This window comes from Hyla sarda, chromosome 2 (assembly GCF_029499605.1).
Source record: "Hyla sarda isolate aHylSar1 chromosome 2, aHylSar1.hap1, whole genome shotgun sequence".
In the NCBI taxonomy this organism is placed as follows: domain Eukaryota; kingdom Metazoa; phylum Chordata; class Amphibia; order Anura; family Hylidae; genus Hyla; species Hyla sarda.
Window position 1 is genome coordinate 339191946 of NC_079190.1, and position 20645 is coordinate 339212590.

A 20645-nucleotide genomic window follows, 5' to 3' on the forward strand; every position below is an offset into this window, starting at 1 on the left:
CTCATGCACCCCGGAAGTGTTGTAGTTCTATGGAAACTGCGTCCTGTCCCAAGATTGTCTGCTGGCACCATTTTGTGGTGTTATGTCTCAAAACGACATAATCAAATTGGGGTTACACGTGGACTCTGGTGCCTGAGTGGTCTGAAAGAGGTCAACAGTACTATGAATGACACAGTGGTTGGGGAACCATTTTGCATATTTTGCATTGGAGCCCAAACAAGTTATGCCTTCAGTATCAAGTATAATGACACAAGACAGTTTGGAGTTCATCTGTAGACAAGCTGACCATTAATCAGAATATTGCCCAGAGTCATCATCCACAATGTATTTAATAGAAATGAAAACACTTTCTTTTAGCCTACTAAATTTCTCAGTAGATCATTGCCATAATGTATAGGTGATCCCCAAATCTTCCGTTATTAACCTAGAAAGTATTTATTTTATTTTACAGTTGGTATATGATAAGATTCCTAAAGGAGACCTTCAACAACGTGAGATCTGGCTAACTGTACTCAGTGAAGAAGGATTTTGGGAAAATATCCTTCTTGGAGAAGTCACCATTCGGCTTAGAGATCTAGACCTCAGTCAGGAGAAGATGTGCTGGTTCAAGCTTGGTTCTGCTAGCCAAATGGCTAACTAAACAACATTGAGTAGTTCAGCAATAGCATGTGTCACCTGTATGGTGACTGCTCTCTACAATGCCTTGTGTTGTGTATAAGGTTCATTGTAACCAGAAAAGAGCTCAAGGAGTTTTTATTTGAATTGACAGCGGATATTAATATATATTATATTTTTTTCCAAGATAACTCAAGAGACTGCGAATAATTACTGTCTTCCTTCTAAAGAAGGGTTTCAGACTAAGACTGGAAAAATTACAGTACTTTTAATAAGTTTACCTTGTGTCAAGGGAAGCCGTCTAGTACAGAATTAGCTTAAATTTACCGATTTTTTTTATTTTATTTTTTTTGTTTGTGGGTGGGGTTGGAGCATTGGTTCTAGTATTGTAAATGGATTTGTCCATAATATGACATAGGGATAAGTGGGAACAAAGAAGCCTAACTGTCCAGAAGATTGCTCTGAAACTGACCTGCCTGTTTATCCTGCAGAGTTTAGATAACTTTACCAATGCAGATAGATATAAGCACCTTTTTAATGCAGCTGCATCTGAGTTGTATGTATTTTATTTTACACCTGTTTTCTACAGTTTGTTTTATTTTTGTTTCCCTTGTATTTGTTTGATTTCTCCAGCTGTTTTTTTTTCCTGTAGCGCGATCCTATTAACCTAACTAAAATGATGGTCTTGAAGAAAGTAAAAACAGTAAAGTTATATCCAAATATTTACTAATAAGAGGACCAATGCCCACTGTATCTAGCGTGGAATACATATTCCAGAGAATGTTTCTGTATGAGGGCTAGTAGTTCTGTTAAATTATTATCTAAGGCCTGAATATTGTATATTAGTCATATGTTTCTTTTTGTTCGCTATACCATCCGAGGAAACACTTGAATCCTGCATTGCTCTGATTTTAAGGTTCTAGTTCATGAACCAGATTGAACACATGTTTATTACCCAGATGGACTGCTTTTGTTTTAGATGTATAATAACATAATGTGTCTGTGTATATATAAGTATATGTAAAAAAAATAATAATGTGTAGTTAGAAACAAGGGGACCATGTGAGGGATCTCCATAGTGGTTATGTCTTTGCACAGGCCAGTGATTGCACTCATAGGATGCCAAGAACTTTTTTGACTGTTATATAATGTTCTTACTAAAATTTTGTACTTGAAAGAATTTTCAGAATATTGGGGATACAGAGAAGACAAAAAGAAATAATGGAAACTTTGCCATGCAGTAAATTGCCTGCAAATTTAATAGTCTCTCCAAAATATGAAGAAACCCGGGTATCACTAAAGTTGGAGGTGGTGCCTGTAATTCTCATATGACGAGAATTTGGACTCACATATGCTGTGCACCTGTACAAGTAACAATTTGCTTCCCAAGGAGAGCTGCGTTCAAAAGAGCAGTGGTTCATCTGCTCCTTCATATTACTGACCACTAATGCAAAATTTATGAGAATGTGTATGCGCTGAATAAATGAAGCTGATTACCACCCTATTGGGACAGTCTTATGGATTGTATTCATGTAGAGTACCTACTGTGATATATATGCATTGATGGTGTTATAAGAACTCTGAAAGTACAAAAAAAAACAAAAAAAAATTATGTTAAACTAATTTCCCAGAAAAGACACTTATGAAATGCTAGTTGTGATCTAGATATTTTGTAAAGTTGACCTGCTCACTACAATTCATACATGAATGAGGAAAGGATCCAAATACAAAGGTATCTAGCACCAGTGGTGTGTAGAATAATAAAAAAAAAAAATTTACAATTTTAAAATGTTATCCCAATACAATATTCAAATAATCCAATGTGTTTCAACCATATACAAATGCTCTTCATGAAGGAACGGTGCTTTTGTGTTTGTACATGCTTGAAATGTGTCGGATTACATGAATATTGTACTGGAATAAAAAATGTAAATATGTGAGAAGTTGACAAAGGTTGGAACCTGTAGCTTTTTCTTTATTATGAACAAACAAAACAAAATTATTCCTAGTGAATGAGAATTGAGATATATGTATCTTTTTTTCTGTATCATGATTCCATGGTCTAGTGCTGGCATAATACCAAAGTTTAATACAGGGGTTGGGAATGTCTGGTCCGAGGGCTGTATAAGGGCCACAACATCATCTTTTTGGCCTGCCAGTGGTTCCCAACTGGAGTACCGCAAAAACACATAAGGGGTGCCACTGAATCACATTAGCATCTGAGGTATTAGGCTGGTGTCACACACACTGCAGCTTTTCTGCAGAACACTGCTACGGCAGTTTTTTTTTTCTTAAATACTTTTTATTAACTTTTTTCTAGAAGTATAACCGAGATACACGTATACACAATCCTCAAGACGAGGCAATGGTTCCCAAACAAGGATACAATGCTTCCCAAACAAGGGGTACATTACTGTGGACAGTATCTCAAAACAACACAAATAGAAAAGGAACATTAGAACGTACAACCATATAGTGGTAAGCTTATAACCTATGCCTAGAAGGCATTGTTGGTAACCAACAGAGTGAGTCTCTGATATAGAGGTAAGTATTAGGAATGGATATGATGCCTTATCTATAAATGAAACCATTATTACGTTAGTTACATGTGTTTGTCATCACAAATGGGTGAATGAGTGTGGTAGGGCAAATGCCAAGTGAGATCTGACTGGATCAGTGGACTAATTACTAGAGATGAGCGAACTTACAGTAAATTCGATTCGTCGCGAACTTCTCGGCTCGGCAGTTGATGTCTTTTCCTGCATAAATTAGTTCAGCTTTCAGGTGCTCCAGTGGGCTGGAAAAGGTGGATACAGTCCTAGGAGAGTCTTTCCTAGGACTGTATCCACCTTTTCCAGCCCACCAGAGCAACTGAAAGCTAAACTAATTTATGCAGGAAAAGTTATCAACTGCCGAGCCGAGAAGTTCGTGACAAATCGAATTTACTGTAGGTTTGCTCATCTCTACTAATGACATGTCTTTACAATGTCTCGATAGCGCCCAGCATTCCCAACATTTCCGGAAGGATTGGAAACAACCGACCCCCATCGCAATGATTTTTTTCATAGAAGTAGGTAGTATTGATCTTAGCTATCAACTGAGCAATGGTAGGTACAGTTGTAGATTTCCTATTGCTAACTATCGCTATTTTAGTTAGAATGCAGACTATGCAGTAAAAATCCCTTAAGTGGCGTGGGAGTGTATGCAGATGTAGAAATAGTAAAACGGACTGCGGTGACCAAGGGGGGGGTCACTATCTAAGAGTTCGTGTAGTAGCTCATAGCAAGAAGTCCAGAAGGGGCCGATTGTCCGGCATTCCCACAATATGTGAAAAAGAGAGCCACGCGATCCGCAGCCTTGCCAACATACATGCAAAGTGCCTGGATAAATTACAGATAACCTATCCGGTGTATAGTACCAACGCAATGTGGTTTTAAATGCAGATTCTACATCTGTGGAGCATTGGAAGGTGGCGTGTACTGATTTGAATGCCTGCTGCCATTACTGGTGGATTATGGATTATTGGAGAAGGAACCTTCCAGAACGGAAGAAATAAGAGGTCTTTTACGTATGAGGGAGCTATTGAAGAGTTCTCAATATCCGCCCATGGAGGCTCGTTAGGACTGCTCCACCAATGCCTTAGCATGGAGACTATTGTGGCAATATAGTTAAAGTGAATGTTAGGTGAGCCCAGGCCACCATTACCGTAAGTTTAGTTTTAGTGAGTATATTAGCAGAGAGTCTAGGGCGCCCTCCAGCCCATATGAAAGAAGATAGAAGAGAATTAGCCTTGGAGAAAAAAGAGGAAAGGAGAGAGAGATGGGAAGGGTACGAAAAAGGTACAAAATTTTAGGAAGCAGAAACATCTTAAAAGATGTTACTCTTCCCACCCAGGAAATGTCTGAAGCGGTTATCTTTGACACCTCAGTAGTTACATCTGTCAATAGTGGCTCATAATTAGCGGCATATAATGATTTGTGTGCATATGAAAGCTTAATACCCAAGTATTGCAAATGGTCAGATCTCCAGTCAAAGGGGTATTTCTCTCTAAGAGATGACAATATTAACGGGGGGAAGGTTGATCAGGAGAACTTGTGTTTTAGTTTCATTTAAATGATAAGAGAGAGCCAAACTGTACAATACTGTCCATTACCGCCAGCAGTGAAGTGAAAGGGTCAGCCAGGGACAAGATCACATCATCAGCATAAAGCGAGATGACGTGGTATCTGCCATTAATGTTGACACCAGAAATAGAAGGGTTTGAGTGAATGTTCTGTGCAAGGGGGACAAGGGGCATCCCTGTCTGGAATAATTTGTGATGGGGCCAGAAAAACCCATACGGTCCAGAACAGACAAGGCATAGGACCACCTAAGGCGGTCAAACGCCTTCTCTGCGTCAAGTGCCACCAACAGGGCCAGAAGTTTATGCTGCTCTAGATGGGACATTATATTTAGCAGATGTCTGGTGTTGTCTGAGGCTTGGCATCCAACAACAAACCCAGCCTGATCCAGATTGATCAGCGATGGGAGGACCAGGGTGAGATGGGTTGCTATTAGTTTTGCGAATATCTTAATATATTGATTTAGAAGGGATATTGGGCAATAGTTTTGAGGGAGGTCGGGGGGACTTGCCCAATTTTGGTAGGGTGACTATGGTGGCTTGAAGATTTTCTGCAGGTAGGGAGCTACTGGAAATGGCTGATTGGCAAAAGTTTATTAGATGGGGTGCTAGTAAATCTTGAATTTTTTGTAGTAAGAGTTGACGAATCCATCAGGACCCGGTGCTTTGATAGTGCTTACAACCTCGCTAAGTGTGATATGTTTATTTAAGCTAGCTAATTGTGGTGTGGATAAGGATGGAAGGCTTAATCTATTAAGATATTCTTGAGTGATGGCGAGCAGATTTGGCGGAGTGAGGGTAGAGTTTTGAAGGTTATACAAATCTTCATAGAACGTTTTAAACCCATTGGCTATATCTGAGGGGGAGTAGAGCTTTTCATGCGTAGTGGGGTGAAGCAAATAAGGGATACTGGACCTAAGCTGACGTTTTAAACGGTTGGCCAGGAGTTTGCCCGCTTTATTACTTTGCGAGTAGTATCTTGCCTGCAATTTACTGTGTGATTTTTCATAGGATGAGAGCAACAGCCATCTCAAGTCCCATCTGATTATGGCTACTTCCTCTGCGTGTACCGCCGAGGTGGCAGTTTGGTCAAGCCCTTCAGCTTGTTTTAGGTTATTTAGGGTGTCCTCCATCTGTTGTAGATGCTGTTTTTTTCAGGATGGCTCCATACTTAATACAGCAGCCTCTTATAACCGCCTTATGGCAGTTCCAGAGAAGAACTTGGTCAGTGACAGAATCTTTGTTTAAAGTGAAATACTCAGATATGTCCGTCGATAGTTGGGTAGTGTATGAGTCAACAGAGGGGTCAGCAATAGTATTGAAATCCCCACATACAAGCAGTGAACCCCATGTGTTTCTGCGGACACGTCTAAGTAGGCTCATAAACCTGAGTTGGCCCACATTAGGCGCATAAACAGATAAGATAGTAAGGCGTATGGCGTTTATGGAGCAGCACAAGAGTACATACCGGCCTTGTGGATTGACTGTAAAATCCTGTAAATTGAATGAGACTGTATTTTTTATTGCAATCATGATCCCTCCAGACTTGGCACTTAAATGAGAGTGGAAAATATGCAGGGTGAAGAGGTGGGTCTCTTGGGCGCATAAAATGTCACAACCCAGTAGCTGAGTCTCCTTCCAAAGATGCGACCGTTTGTGCAGTGCATTTAGGCCATTCACATTAATGCTAGATATGTTAATTACTATAATTTACCAGAAAAGAAAGATCTATGCAATACATAGTAGGTAATTATCAGAACACGGAAGCCAGGGCGCACCTCCCAGCCTGCATGCCCCCATCTATATGACAGTGATAAGGCATCAGATTTATCAACTAGAGACATTGCCACTATATTGGAGTTAACCAAAAACATAAAAAAAGAAAACACAGTGAACAAACCAAGGAAAAGGGAAAAAAGACGCGTAGGGTGTAGAGCCAACCTGAGTCTGGTGGGGTGAGAGGCCATTCTAAAGCCAAAGGCGCATGGTCACCATGCCGGAGGCCGCACAGTTCTGAAAATGAACTTCTGCCATGCGAAAATTCAAGCAACCGACCAAGTTTTCTCCAAATGAGATTGCCGAGGTTGTTAAATCATGTTGACATCCCAAGATTTGAGCAGAGCGGTACCTTCTTCAAGAAAACGCACTATGTGCAGAGAGCTCTCATATCTGATCAGAAGGCGCACAGGAAAGCCCCAGCGATAGGGGACTTTTTCCACAGTGAAGAGCTGTGGTCACCGGTGTCAGGGCTCTCCTTGCCTGAAGAGTGGGAGCAGAAAGGTCCGCATAAACCGATACACGATGAAATGATGCAGGGAGTCCATTATTCCGTCTTGTGTTCTCCAATAAATGTTCTTGAATGCCGAAAAAAAGGATACGTGCGAGTACGTCACGGGGTACTGAGTCCTCCAGAGGTTTTGGACGAGGTTTTGTGCCCTATCTATCTCTGGATCATGGGGTGTGCACGTGGGGAGAGCTGTTTTTAGTAATGAGCGTACATAGTCTGGAATTTCAGCAGGGGACACCATTTCAGGAATACCGCGTAGTTTAACATTGTTACCGTGGCTCCTGTCTTCTAGGTCCGCAACTTTGGTTTTAAGTGCAGATAAGTCATCTTCCATGGTATTATGTGAGTCAATTAGAGAATTGTGAGAATCTGCAAATTCCCCAAATTTCACTTCAAGATGATCCACTCTGTTTCCTAGGCCAGCAACCTCAGTATGTAATGGGTTAGCCACTCTATGTATATCATGGAGAAATGTAGATCTTAGCAGCAGTAACATATCTTTCATTGTGGCATCTGTTAAATGCTGGCCTGTAACAGGGAGGTCTGCCAGTGGATCTGTCTCTGTAACGGGGTAAGGCAGAGGGCTCCCCTTGACTGTTCCCCAATATGAGTGGGGCAGAGGATTTAGTGAGTGGCAGAAATATAAAGCAAGGACTTCTCCTTCCTACTGGATCCACAAAAAAGCAGAAGGATGAAGATGGCTGCCACACAGCAAGGGCGGCAGACAAAAACAGAGATGCTATGCCCGTACTGTGGGGATAGCTTACGTCAGTTATATGTGCATCTGGCCACCAGCCTGGTACTTTGGTACAGGCGTAAGCTGTCATTTGCATGTATGTCCACCAGCCGTGTTGCCAGCCAACATGCCAGCTTCCCACAAGCCGTATCTTGTACAGGCCTGCCTTAAACTATCCTGAGACTACAGGTGGGGGGGATTTAATTTATTTATGGATACATCCAAAGATGGATTTAACCCCTTAAGGACCCATGACGTATGCATACGTCTCCGCACCCTGGATTTTAAGGACCCATGACGTATGAGTACTTCATGGCGTTTTCCGGTCTCTGCCGCTCACCGGGCGGAGATCGGAACAGCATGCCTGCTGAAATCATCCCGTGCAAAGGCCCAGGGGGGTCATCAGACCCCCCCCCCCCATGTCAGCGATCGCGGCAAATCACAAGTGAATTTACACTTGCGATTTGCGCAATTCCAGGTCAGTACGGGTCTATGGTGACCCGGAATAGAAGGGGGATCGTGGGTGTCCATGACACCCACAATCCCCCTGAAGGGATAGGAGTGAGGTGGCAGGGGTGCCAGCCTTCCTATCCCTGCTATTGGTGGTCTAGACGCAACCACCAATAGGCAGGGCAGGATGGGGAAACCCGACAGGGACCGGCGCCGAAGATCCACTTACCGATCCGGAGGCTGCGGGTGACGGAGATCGCCGGGCGGCGACTGAGATCGGCGGGCGGCGACGTCGTGCGGCTGGATCCTACGGAAGCCGGTGAGTTGCCTAGCGACATCTGCAGGGTACAGTCTGAGACCACTAGATCATGGTCTCTAACTGTAGCCCTCCAGATGTTGCAAAACTACAACTCCCAGCATGCCCAGACCGCTGTTTGGGCATGCTGGAATATGTAGTTTTGCAACAGCTGGAGGGCTACAGATTGAGACCACTGGTCTATAAACTGTATCCCTCCAGATCTTGCAAAACTACAACTCCTAGCATGCCCAAACAGCTATTTGCTGTCTGGGCATGCTGGGATTTGTAGTTTTGCAACATCTGGAGGGTCACAATTTGGAGATCACTTTGCAGTGTTCTCTAAACTGTAGCCCTCCAGATGTTGCAAAACTGCAAATCCCAGCATGCCCAATCAGCTGTCTCGGCATGCTGGGAGTTGTAGTTGCGTACCTCCAGCTGTTACATAACATCTCCCAGCATGCCCTTTGGTGATCAGTACATGCTGGGAGTTGTAGTTTTGCAACAGCTGGAGGCACACTGGTTGGAAAATACTGAGTTAGGTAACAGAACCTAACTGAAGGTTTTCCAACCATTGTGCCTCCAGCTGTTGCAAAACTACAACTCTCAGCATGAACTTTCTTTCAGTACATGTTGGGAGTTACAGTTTTGAAACAGCTGGAGGTTTGCCCCACCCATGTGAACGTACAGGGTACATTCACACGGGCATGTTTACAGTAAGTTTCTTGCTTCAAGTTTGGGCTGCGGCAAATTTTTCGCCGCAGCGCAAACTCCTAGCGGGAAACTCACCGTAACGCCCGCCAGTGCGACTGTACCCTAAAAACACTACACTATCACATAATAAAGCGTAAAACACTACATATACAACCCCTTACACTGTTCCCCCCCCCCCCAATAAAAAAAAAAAACGTATTGTATGGCAGTGTTTCCAAAACGGAGCCTCCAGCTGTTGCAAAACAACAACTCCCAGCATTTCTGGACAGCCACTGACTGTCCAGGCATGCTGGGAGTTTAGCAACAGCTGGAGGCACCCTGTTTGGGAATCACTGGCGCAGAATACCCCTATGTCCACCCCTATGCAATCCCTAATTTAGTCCTCAAATGCGCATGGCGCTCTCTCACTTTGGAGCCCTGTCGTATTTCAAGGAAACCGTTTAGTGCCACATATGGGGTATTTCCGTACTCGGGAGAAATTGCACTACAAATTTTCGGGGGCTTTTTCTCCTTTTACCCCTTATGAAAAGGAAAAGGTGGGGGCTACACCAGCTTGTTAGTGTAAAAAAAAAAAATTTACACAAATACTGGTGTTGCCCCATTCTTTTTATTTTCACAAGCGTTAAAAGGAAAAAAAGACCCCCATAATTTGTAACGCAATTTCTCCTGAGTACAGAAATACCCCATATGTGGGCGTAAAATGCTCTGTGGGAGCACAAGGCTCAGGAGTGAGAGCGCACCATGTACATTTCAGGCCTAAATTGGTGATTTGCACAGGGGTGGCCGATTTTACAGCGGTTCTGACATAAATGCAAAAAAATAAATACCCAAATGTGACCCCATTTTGGAAACTACACCCCTCACGTAATGTAATAAGGGGTACAGTGAGCATTTACGCCCCACAGGTGTCTGACAGATTTTCGGAACAGTGGTCTGTGAAAATTAAAAATGTAATTTTTCATTTGCACAGCCCACTGTTCCAAAGATCTGTCAAACGCCAGTGGGGTGTAAATACTCACTGCACCCCTTATTAAATTCTGTGAGGGGTGTAGTTTCCAAAATAGGGTCACATGTGTGTGTGGGGGGGGGGGGGGTCCACTGTTCTTGCACCACTGGGGGCTTTGTAAACGCACATGGCCCCTGACTTCCATTCCAAAAATTTTTTTCCCAAAAGTTCAATGGCGCTCCTTCGCTTCTGAGCATTGTAGTGCTCCAGCAAAGCACTTGACGTCCACACATGGGGTATTTCCATACTCAGAAGAGATGGGGTTTCAAATTTTGGGGGGCATTTTGTCCTATTACCCCTTGTAAAAAAAAAATAATTTGAGGGAAAACTAGCATTTTAGTGGAAATTTTTTTTTATAATTTACACATCCAACTTTAACGAAAAGTTGTCAAACACCTGTGGGGTGTTAAGGCTCACTGGACCCCTTGTTACATGCCTTGAAGGGTGTAGTTTCCAAAATAGTATGCCATGTGGGTTTTTTTTTTTTGCTGTTCTGGCACCATAGGGGCTTCCTAAATGTGACACGCCCCCAAAATCCATTTCAGAAAAACTCACTCTCCAAAATCCCACTGTCGCTCCTTCCCTTTTGAGCCCTCTACTGCGCCCGCCGAACACTTGACCTACACGTATGAGAGAAATTGGATTACACATTTTAGGAAGATTTCTCTCCTTTTACCCCTTGTACAAATTCAATAACTGGGTCTATAAGAACATGCCAGTGTAAAAAAATGAAGATTTTGAATTTTCTCCTTCAATTTGCTGCTATTCCTGTGAAACACCGAAGGGTTAACAAACCTTTTGAATGTCATTTTGAATACTTTGAGTGGTGCAGTTTTTATAATGGGGTCATTTGTGGGGTATTTCTAATAAGAAGGCCCTTCAAATCCACTTCAAAACAGAACTGGTCCCTGAAAAATTTTGATTTTGAAAATTTTGTGAAAAATTGGAAAATTGCTGCTACACTTTGAAGCCCTCTGATATCTTCCAAAAGTAAAAACATGTCAACTTTATGATGGAAACATAAAGTAGACATATTGTATATGTGAATCAATATATAATTTATTTGGAATATTAATTTTCCTTATAAGCAGAGAGCTTCAAAGTAAAAAAAAAATGCAAAATTTTCAATTTTTTTCATCAAATTTTGGAAGTTTTCCCCAAGAAATGATGTAAGTATTGACAAAATTTTACCACTAACATAAAATAGAATATGTCACGAAAAAACAATCTCTGAATTGGAATGAAAGGTAAAAGCATCCCAGAGTTATTAATGCTTAAAGTGACAGTGGTCAGATGTGCAAAAAATGGCCGGGTCCTACAGTGAAAATTGGCTGGGTCCTTAAGGGGTTAAAGGGGTATTCCAGGGAAAAACTTTTTTTTATATATCAACTGGCTCCAGAAAGTTACCGTATATACTCGAGTATAAGCCGAGTTTTTCAGCACGATTTTTCGTGCTGAAAACACCCCCCTCGGCTTATACTCGAGTGAACTCCCCCACCCGCAGTGGTCTTCAACCTGCGGACTTCCAGAGGTTTCAAAACTACAACTTCCAGCAAGCCCGGGCAGCCATCGGCTGTCCGGGCTTGCTGGGAGTTGTAGTTTTGAAACCTCCGGAGGTCCGCAGGTTGAAGACCACTGCGGCCTTCAACATCATCCAGCCCCCTCTCACCCCCTTTAGTTCTGAGTACTCACCTCCGCTCGGCGCTGGTCCAGTCCTGCAGGGCTGTCCGGTGAGGAGGTGGTCCGGTGGGATAGTGGTTCCGGGCTGCTATCTTCACCGGGGAGGCCTCTTCTAAGCGCTTCGGGCCCGGCCTCAGAATAGTCACGTTGCCTTGACAACGACGCAGAGGTGCGTTCATTGCCAACGTACTTCTGCGTCGTTGTCAAGGCAACGCCTCTATTCCGGGCCGGAAGCGCGGAGAAGAGGCGCCCCCGGTGAAGATAGCAGCCCGGAACCACTATCCCACCGGACCACCTCCTCACCGGACAGCCCTGCAGGACCGGACCAGCGCCGAGCGGAGGTGAGTACTCAGAACTAAAGGGGGTGAGAGGGGGCTGGATGATGTTGAAGGCCGCAGTGGTCTTCAACCTGCGGACCTCCGGAGGTTTCAAAACTACAACTCCCAGCAAGCCCGGACAGCCAATGGCTGCCCGGGCTTGCTGGGAGTTGTAGTTTTGAAACCTCTGGAAGTCCGCAGGTTGAAGACCACTGCGGGTGGGGGAGTTCACTCGAGTATAAGCCGAGGGGGGTGTTTTCAGCACGAAAAATCGTGCTGAAAAACTCGGCTTATACTCGAGTATATACGGTAACTTTCTGGAGCCAGTTGATATATAAAAAAAAGTTTTTTCCTGGAATACCCCTTTAACCCCTTAAGGACCCAGCCAATTTTCACTGTAGGACCCGGCCATTGTCAAGGCAACTTGACTATTCTGAGGCCGGGCCCGAAGCGCTTAGAAAAGGCCTCCCCGGTGAAGATAGCAGCCCGGAACCACTATCCCACCGGACCACCTCCTCACCGGACAGCCCTGCAGGACCGGACCAGCGCCGAGCGGAGGTGAGTACTCAGAACTAAAGGGGGTGAGAGGGGGCTGGATGATGTTGAAGGCCGCAGTGGTCTTCAACCTGCGGACCTCCGGAGGTTTCAAAACTACAACTCCCAGCAAGCCCGGACAGCCGATGGCTGCCCGGGCTTGCTGGGAGTTGTAGTTTTGAAACCTCTGGAGGTCCGCAGGTTGAAGACCACTGAGGGCGAATGATGAGAAGAGGATGATGAAGGGGGGGGTGTGGATGATGACAAGGGGATGATGAAGGGGGGGTGTGGGATGATTACAAGGGGATGATGAAGGGGGGATGTGTGGGATGATGACAAGGGGATGATGATGAGGATGTTAATGACGGGTCTGGATGATGACAGGGGGGGATGAGGTATTTCCCACCCTAGGCTTATACTCGAGTCAATAACTTTTCCTGGGATTTTGGGTTGATATTAGGGGTCTCGGCTTATACTCGGGTCGGCTTATACTCGAGTATATACGGTAAACAGATTTGTAAATTACTTCTATTAAAAAGTCTTAATCTTTCAATACTTATGAGCTTCTGAAGTTAAGGTTGTTCTTTTCTGTCAAAGTGTTCTCTGATGACACGCGTCTCGGGAAACTCCCAGTTTAGAAGAGGTTTGCTATGGGGATTTGCTTCTAAACTGGGCGTTTCCCGAGACAAGTGTCATCAGAGAACACAGACAGAAAAGAACAACCTTAACTTCAGAAGCTCAAAAGGACTGAAAGGATTAAGATTTTTTAATAGAAGTAATTTACAAATCTGTTTAATTTTCTGGAGCCAGTTGATATATATATATATATATATATATATAAGTTTTTTCCTGGATAACCCCTTTAAGGACCCTGTGGTTCAGACTTCCAGTTCAGGTCCCACAATTTTCTCTGCATTAATGTCTGAGGTGGGTTGGGTGGATTTGTGGCATCACTTCAACCTTTTGGAATTTACAAGCCATTCTTCCAAGAGATGTACATTGTTTCTCTTTGATTATATTTTGGGTCCCCCGATGTGGTGTGCATGGATTCATGGTCAATGTGGCATTACAGATCACAACCATGTCATACTTTTGAACAGCTAAGGCCTGGCAATCAAATGCCTTGGAAGGTTAATCACTCCGTATATAACCTTGTTAACTGCCTGTATTTGCCATGCCTGAGGAAGCTGCGCTTGCACAGTGAAACGCATTGTATCTTGGTTAATAAAGAATCTTACCTCAAGTCACCGCACCTGCATTGTGTCTGTCCCGGTCAACGCCATGCAATACCTGCTACCCCTGAAGTTTGGCCTTGACCTCCAGGTTGTATCATTCTGCCACTATATGGTCTCCTCCTGCTTCTGCCACCTCCAGGCTGTGTCATTGAGCCACTATATGGTCTCCTCATGATGCCACAACCTCCAAGCTATGTCATTCTGACGCCATGTGGTCTCCTCATGCTTCTGGCATATTAGATCAACATTTTTATGTTCATCATCTATTTAAAATCTTCAATTTACATTTAAAAAAAATATCTTTAATATCTTCAATTATACACTATTGGAGCTGGAATTACCGCGACTGCTGCTGCCACCTCTAGGATCTGTCATTGTTCACCCATGTGATCTTGTTATATTGATCTTGTAGTAGTAAATATACACTATTGGAGCTGGAATTACTGCAACTGCTGCCACCTCCAGGCTGTGCAATTCTGCAACCATTTGGTCTCCACTGGCTCATGTCAGTTTTTAACCCATTTACGCCGCAGGACGTAAATGTACATCCTGGTGCGGTGGTACTTAATGCACCACCCCCGTGTGACGTCACGCTCTACCCCTCAATGCAAGCCTATGGAAGGGGGCGTGACAGATGTCACACCCCCTCCTATAGGCTTGCATTGAGGGGCGGAGCATGATGTCACACACCGGCGGCCCCGTGGTCGCCGGTAATCAGAGCCGGAGCAAACATGCTCCGGGGACTGATTTTAACTGGGGTGCTGCGTGCAAGATCACGGGGGTCCTCAGCGGCAGGAACCCCGCGATCCGGCATATTGTCCACTATCCTTAGTAAGGACCCATTGGTCCGAAACATGTCAGCGTAGGGGTTTTACCTTCACTGGGTGTTTTTTCTTTGATGCTTTTAGCATGGATCAATACATTTTGGACTTAATTTTTTCTACAAATTTTTCTTTGGGAGCTGGATACCTTTTCTTGTGCTATTTAACTACACCGAGGAGACGATTCGGCATCATCCTGGCTTCATCCCGAGGACTGATCCACTACGAGCGGTGAGCTGGCTCCATTTTTCCTTTGACTTTATTAAAATAGAATGTTAATGATACCGTAAGGTGAACACCGTGGATGTAAAAGGAAAAAAAAAAAAGAAAAAAAAAGGCCAAAATTGCTGCTTTTTTATAACATTTTATTGATTAAAAAAAATTGATAACAAATGTATTAAAATGTATTAAAAATGTTATACATGCAAATATGTTATCAATAAAAAGTACAGATCACGGCGCAAAAAATGAGCCCTCATACTGACGCTTATACGTAAAAATGAAAGCTATAGATCTTCAAAATAGAGGGACATTAAAGGAGAACTCTGTAATTGGAAAATTAACGTTCTCCTTTAAACATACTAATTTGGTTAAAAAGTCAGCGATTTTTGTAAAGCGCAACAGTAATAGAAAAGTGTGTAATCATGAGTATCATTCACGGCGTGAAAACGAAACCTTCCAAAATTTGCAAAATTCCGTTTTTATTTTTAATTTCCCCACACAAATAGTATTTTTTTGTTTGCGCCATACATTTTATGTTAAAGCGAGTGATGGCATTACAATGGACAACTCCAACGAAGAAAAATGTCCAGCATCCAGGTGAAATCCAACAGCATATATCTTTATTGAGGAACTTGCATATACATGTTTAAAACACTGACGCATTTCACGCTTTCGCGCTTAGTCATAGAGTAATAAGATAAATGTTGAACACACATATAAATGCTAAAAACGTAGTCACATGTTCATGACCAAAAAATTTACAATGGACAACTGGTCGCGCAAAAAACAAGCCCTCATACTAGTCTGTGGATGAAAATATAAAAGAGTTATTGTCATATGTTATCACTGGAAGTACCAAAAGAATGCAAAGAAACAGCGAGAAAATTTAACCATAACTGATTAACCGAAACATTCACAGTTTCATACGCAGTTTCGCAGTACCAGCCGAGTTTACTTACACGTGCATGGATTGATATTATCGACAAACATATGATACTGACAGGATCTACCCAGTAGCCCTCCAAGGTTAGGCCTGCACCACTGAGAGGGAGGACCAACTGACATACTACTCTGTCATTGTGCCGCTCTGCGGCCTACATAGGCTGCTGCCACCTCGAGACTGTGTCATTGTGCTGCCATATGGTCTTCTCATACTGCTGCCACATCCAGGCTCTATCATAGTGTCGCCCTATGGTCTCGTCCTGCTGCTGCCACCTCTAGGCTCTGTAATTGTGCCGCCTTGTGTTCTCCCTATTATATTGATCTTGTAGTTTGAAAGCAGAAGCTGGGAGAGGCGGTAGCTGGCCTCGCGGCGGACTGCCAGCTCGATTTTAAGATACAAGTACAAGCTTATAGCAGTATGTGCCCACTCATCCAACAGCACAGAAGCTGAATGTGCTCCTGTCCAAGTTGCTGGTGCTGCAGTCCCTCCCTTTTCAAGTGGACACTCAGTCGTGAGCATGGTGGTGTGCTGAGAGGCAGGGGCTGAGACAGGCGGTAGCTGGCCTCGCGGCGAACTGCCAATTCGATTTTAAGATACAAGTATGAGCTTTTTCACTGCAGCAATGTATACACTGCAGCAATTATAGAAGAAAGGACAAGGTCTGGCACTAGGTTGCAGGTAAAAACTTCTTATTCCTTTATTTCAAGATTCTGCAGTACAGGGTAGAAAGTCTATTGCAGCAATTATACACTATTGGAACTGGGATTACCGCGGCTGCTGGCACCAGACTTGCCCTCCAATGGGTCCTCAAAAAAGGATTTAGGGGGGCATTTACTAAGGGGTTTAGTCATTTTTTTCTGACTATTTTTGGCGCAAAATTGTCGCAATTGCGCCTACCCTATAAATTGTGCGACTTTCCCTAGCAAGAGCTAGAAAGTCAAATTTTTTTTTCCCGCTTAATTTACGCAAGTTTTCAGTTTTGACTTGCAGTGGTCAGGAATTTATTAACTGAGACAGTCGCAGTTGCGCAATAAACTGTCGCAACGGCCGTAAAAATTGACTAAATTTACTCCAGCTCCAACATGGAGCAGGAAAAGCTGCTGCCGCCCGGGCTCCGACATACTTTCTCCCCGCTACCCTCACTGCGCTACCGGGACACTACAGTGATTTACATCCCCCCCCTCTCACCTGCCAGCGCCACACAACTCCCATCTGTCTGCTGTTGCAAGACTACAAGTCCCAGCATGGCCTTACAGTGAGGACACGCTGGGAGTTGTAGTCTTGGAGCAGCGGGAGCTGAGCGGCGCGGGCGGGAGACAAGGGGGGGGGGGGGGTAGCGGGGAGGCCGTGTGAGGAGCCCGGACGGGAGACAAGGGGGGTAGCGGGGAGGCCGTATGAGGAGCCCGGGCGGCTGCACTGTAATGTCAGCCCGGGCTCCTGCCCTGAGAGCCATAGGCTTTGGCTGTCAGGGCATGCTGGGTGTTGTAGTTTTGCAACAGCTGGAGGGCCACAGTTTGCAGACCACTGGTGTGTGGTCTGTAAACTGTAGTCCTCCAGCTGTTGCAAAACTAAACAGCTGAAGGGGACCGGCGAAGAAGTTCACTTACCCTTCCGAGGCTCCAGCGACGATCGCTGACGGAGATCGTCGCGCGGCACTGTCGCGCGGCACTGTCGCGCAGCGCTGGATCCTACGGAAGCCGGTAAGTTGCGCAAGCTTCCCAACCAGGGTGCCTCCAAATGTTGCAAGACTACAACTCCCAGCATGCCTGGACACCCTTTGGCTGTCCGGGCATGCTGGGAGTTGTAGTTTTGCAACAGCTGGAGGCACCCTTGCTGGGAAACACTGGCCTAAAACAGTGTTTCCCAACCAGGGTGCCTCCAGATGTTGCAAGACTACAACTCCCAGCATGCCTGGACAGCCATTGGCTGTCCGGGCATGCTGGGAGTTGTAGTTTTGCAACAGCTGGAGGCACCCTTGTTGGGAAACACTGGCCTAAAACAGTGTTTCCCAACCAGGGTGCCTCCAGATGTTGCAAGACTACAACTCCCAGCATGCCTGGACAGCCATTGGCTGTCCGGGCATGCTGGGAGTTGTAGTTTTGCAACAGCTGGAGGCACCCTTGTTGGGAAACACTGGCCTAAAACAGTGTTTCCCAACCAGGGTGCCTCCAGATGTTGCAAGACTACAACTCCCAGCATGCCTGGACAGCCATTGGCTGTCCGGGCATGCTGGGAGTTGTAGTTTTGCAACAGCTGGAGGCACCCTTGCTGGGAAACACTGGCCTAAAACAGTGTTTCCCAACCAGGGTGCCTCCAGATGTTGCAAGACTACAACTCCCAGCATGCCTGGACAGCCATTGGCTGTCCGGGCATGCTGGGAGTTGTAGTTTTGCAACAGCTGGAGGCACCCTTGTTGGGAAACACTGGCCTAAAACAGTGTTTCCCAACCAGGGTGCCTCCAGATGTTGCAAGACTACAACTCCCAGCATGCCTGGACAGCCATTGGCTGTCCGGGCATGCTGGGAGTTGTAGTTTTGCAACAGCTGGAGGCACCCTTGTTGGGAAACACTGGCCTAAAACAGTGTTTCCCAACCAGGGTGCCTCCAGATGTTGCAAGACTACAACTCCCAGCATGCCTGGACAGCCATTGGCTGTCCAGGCATGCTGGGAGTTGTAGTTTTGCAACAGCTGGAGGGCCACAGTTTGCAGACCCCTGGTTTGTGGTCTGTAAACTGTAGTCCTCCAGCTGTTGCAAAACTAAACAGCTGAAGGGGACCGGCGAAGAGGTTCACTTACCCTTCCGAGGCTCCAGCGACGATCGCTGTCGGAGATCGTCGCGCGGCAGTGTCGTGCAGCGCTGGATCCTACGGAAGCCGGTAACTTGCGCAGGCTTCCCAACCAGGGTGCCTCCAGTTGTTGCAAGACTACAACTCCCAGCATGCCTGGACAGCCTTTGACTGTCCAGGCATGCTGGGGCTTGTAGTTTTGCAACATCTGGAGGCACCCTGGTTGGGAAACACTGTTTTAGGCCAGTGTTTCCCAGCCAGGTTGCCTCCAGATGTTGCAAAACTACAACTCCCAGCATGCCTAGACAGCCTTTGACTGTCCAGGCATGCTGGGACTTGTAGTTTTGCAACATCTGGAGGCACCCTGGTTGGGAAACACTGTTTTAGGCCAGTGTTTCCCAGCCAGGTTGCCTCCAGATGTTGCAAAACTACAACTCCCAGCATGCCTAGACAGCCTTTGACTGTCCAGGCATGCTGGGACTTGTAGTTTTGCAACATCTGGAGGCACCTTGGTTGGGAAACACTGTTTTATTCCAGTGTTTCCCAGCCAGGTTGCCTCCAGATGTTGCAAAACTACAACTCCCAGCATGCCTAGACAGCCTTTGACTGTCCAGGCATGCTGGGACTTGTAGTTTTGCAACATCTGGAGGCACCCTGGTTGGGAAACACTGTTTTAGGCCAGTGTTTCCCAGCCAGGTTGCCTCCAGATGTTGCAAAACTACAACTCCCAGCATGCCTAGACAGCCTTTGACTGTCCAGGCATGCTGGGACTTGTAGTTTTGCAACATCTGGAGGCACCCTGGTTGGGAAACACTGTTTTAGGCCAGTGTTTCCCAGCCAGGTTGCCTCCAGATGTTGCAAAACTACAACTCCCAGCATGCCTAGACAGCCTTTGACTGTCCAGGCATGCTGGGACTTGTAGTTTTGCAACATCTGGAGGCACCCTGGTTGGGAAACACTGTTTTAGGCCAGTGTTTCCCAGCCAGGTTGCCTCCAGATGTTGCAAAACTACAACTCCCAGCATGCCTAGACAGCCTTTGACTGTCCAGGCATGCTGGGACTTGTAGTTTTGCAACATCTGGAGGCACCCTGGTTGGGAAACACTGTTTTAGGCCAGTGTTTCCCAGCCAGGTTGCCTCCAGATGTTGCAGAACTACAACTCCCAGCATGCCTAGACAGCCTTTGACTGTCCAGGCATGCTGGGGCTTGTAGTTTTGCAACATCTGGAGGCACCCTGGTTGGGAAACACTGGCCTAAAACAGTGTTTCCCAACCAGGGTGCCTCCAGATGTTGCAAAACTACAAGTCCCAGGTTGGGAAACACTGTGCCCGGCCTCCGCCCCACCTTACTGTAAGGGCATGCTGGGAGTTGTAGTCCTGCAGCTGGGGGCAGGGGACAAGCTTGTCACATTTATTATCACCTGCTCACACATCTCCTGCACCACACAACTACAACTCCCAGCATGTCCTTACTGTAAGGGCATGCTGGCAGTTGTAGTCGTGCGGGGCGGGAGATGTGTGAGCAGGTGATAATAAATGTACTAACCCATTTTTTTTGTTTTCTTCTCATTTCAGATCCGTTTATCCTGTGGACTCCTTCGGATTCGGTGGACTACTTCGATGACCAGCGTTTTTCTTTGTTTGATTTTAATAAAATGGTTAACGAGGGCTTGTGGGGGAGTGTTTTTTGTAATAAAAAATTTTTAAAACCTGTTGTGTTTTTTTCTTACTTTACTAGACAGGCTTAGTAGTGGAAGCTGTCTTATAGACAGAGTCCATTACTAACCTGGGCTTAGCGCTAGCCACAAAAACAGCTAGCGCTAACCCCCTATTATTACCCCGGTACCCAATGCCACAGGGGTGCCGGGAAGAGCCGGTACCAACA

At 45.4% G+C, this 20645-nt stretch overlaps 1 protein-coding gene across 4 annotated transcripts in view; it reads left to right on the forward strand.

Moving 5' to 3' along the window:
* PIK3C2B (phosphatidylinositol-4-phosphate 3-kinase catalytic subunit type 2 beta) overlaps positions 1–1050 on the forward strand; it is a 129884-nt gene extending 128834 nt beyond the window's left edge. For all 4 annotated transcript variants that reach the window (XM_056558098.1, XM_056558096.1, XM_056558097.1 and 1 more), the window contains exon 33: positions 452–1050. In XM_056558098.1, coding sequence (XP_056414073.1) covers positions 452–640 — 189 coding nt within the window. In that variant the 3' untranslated portion in view covers positions 641–1050. The remainder of the gene's footprint in view (positions 1–451) is intronic.
* Positions 1051–20645: the final 19595 nt, after the last annotated feature.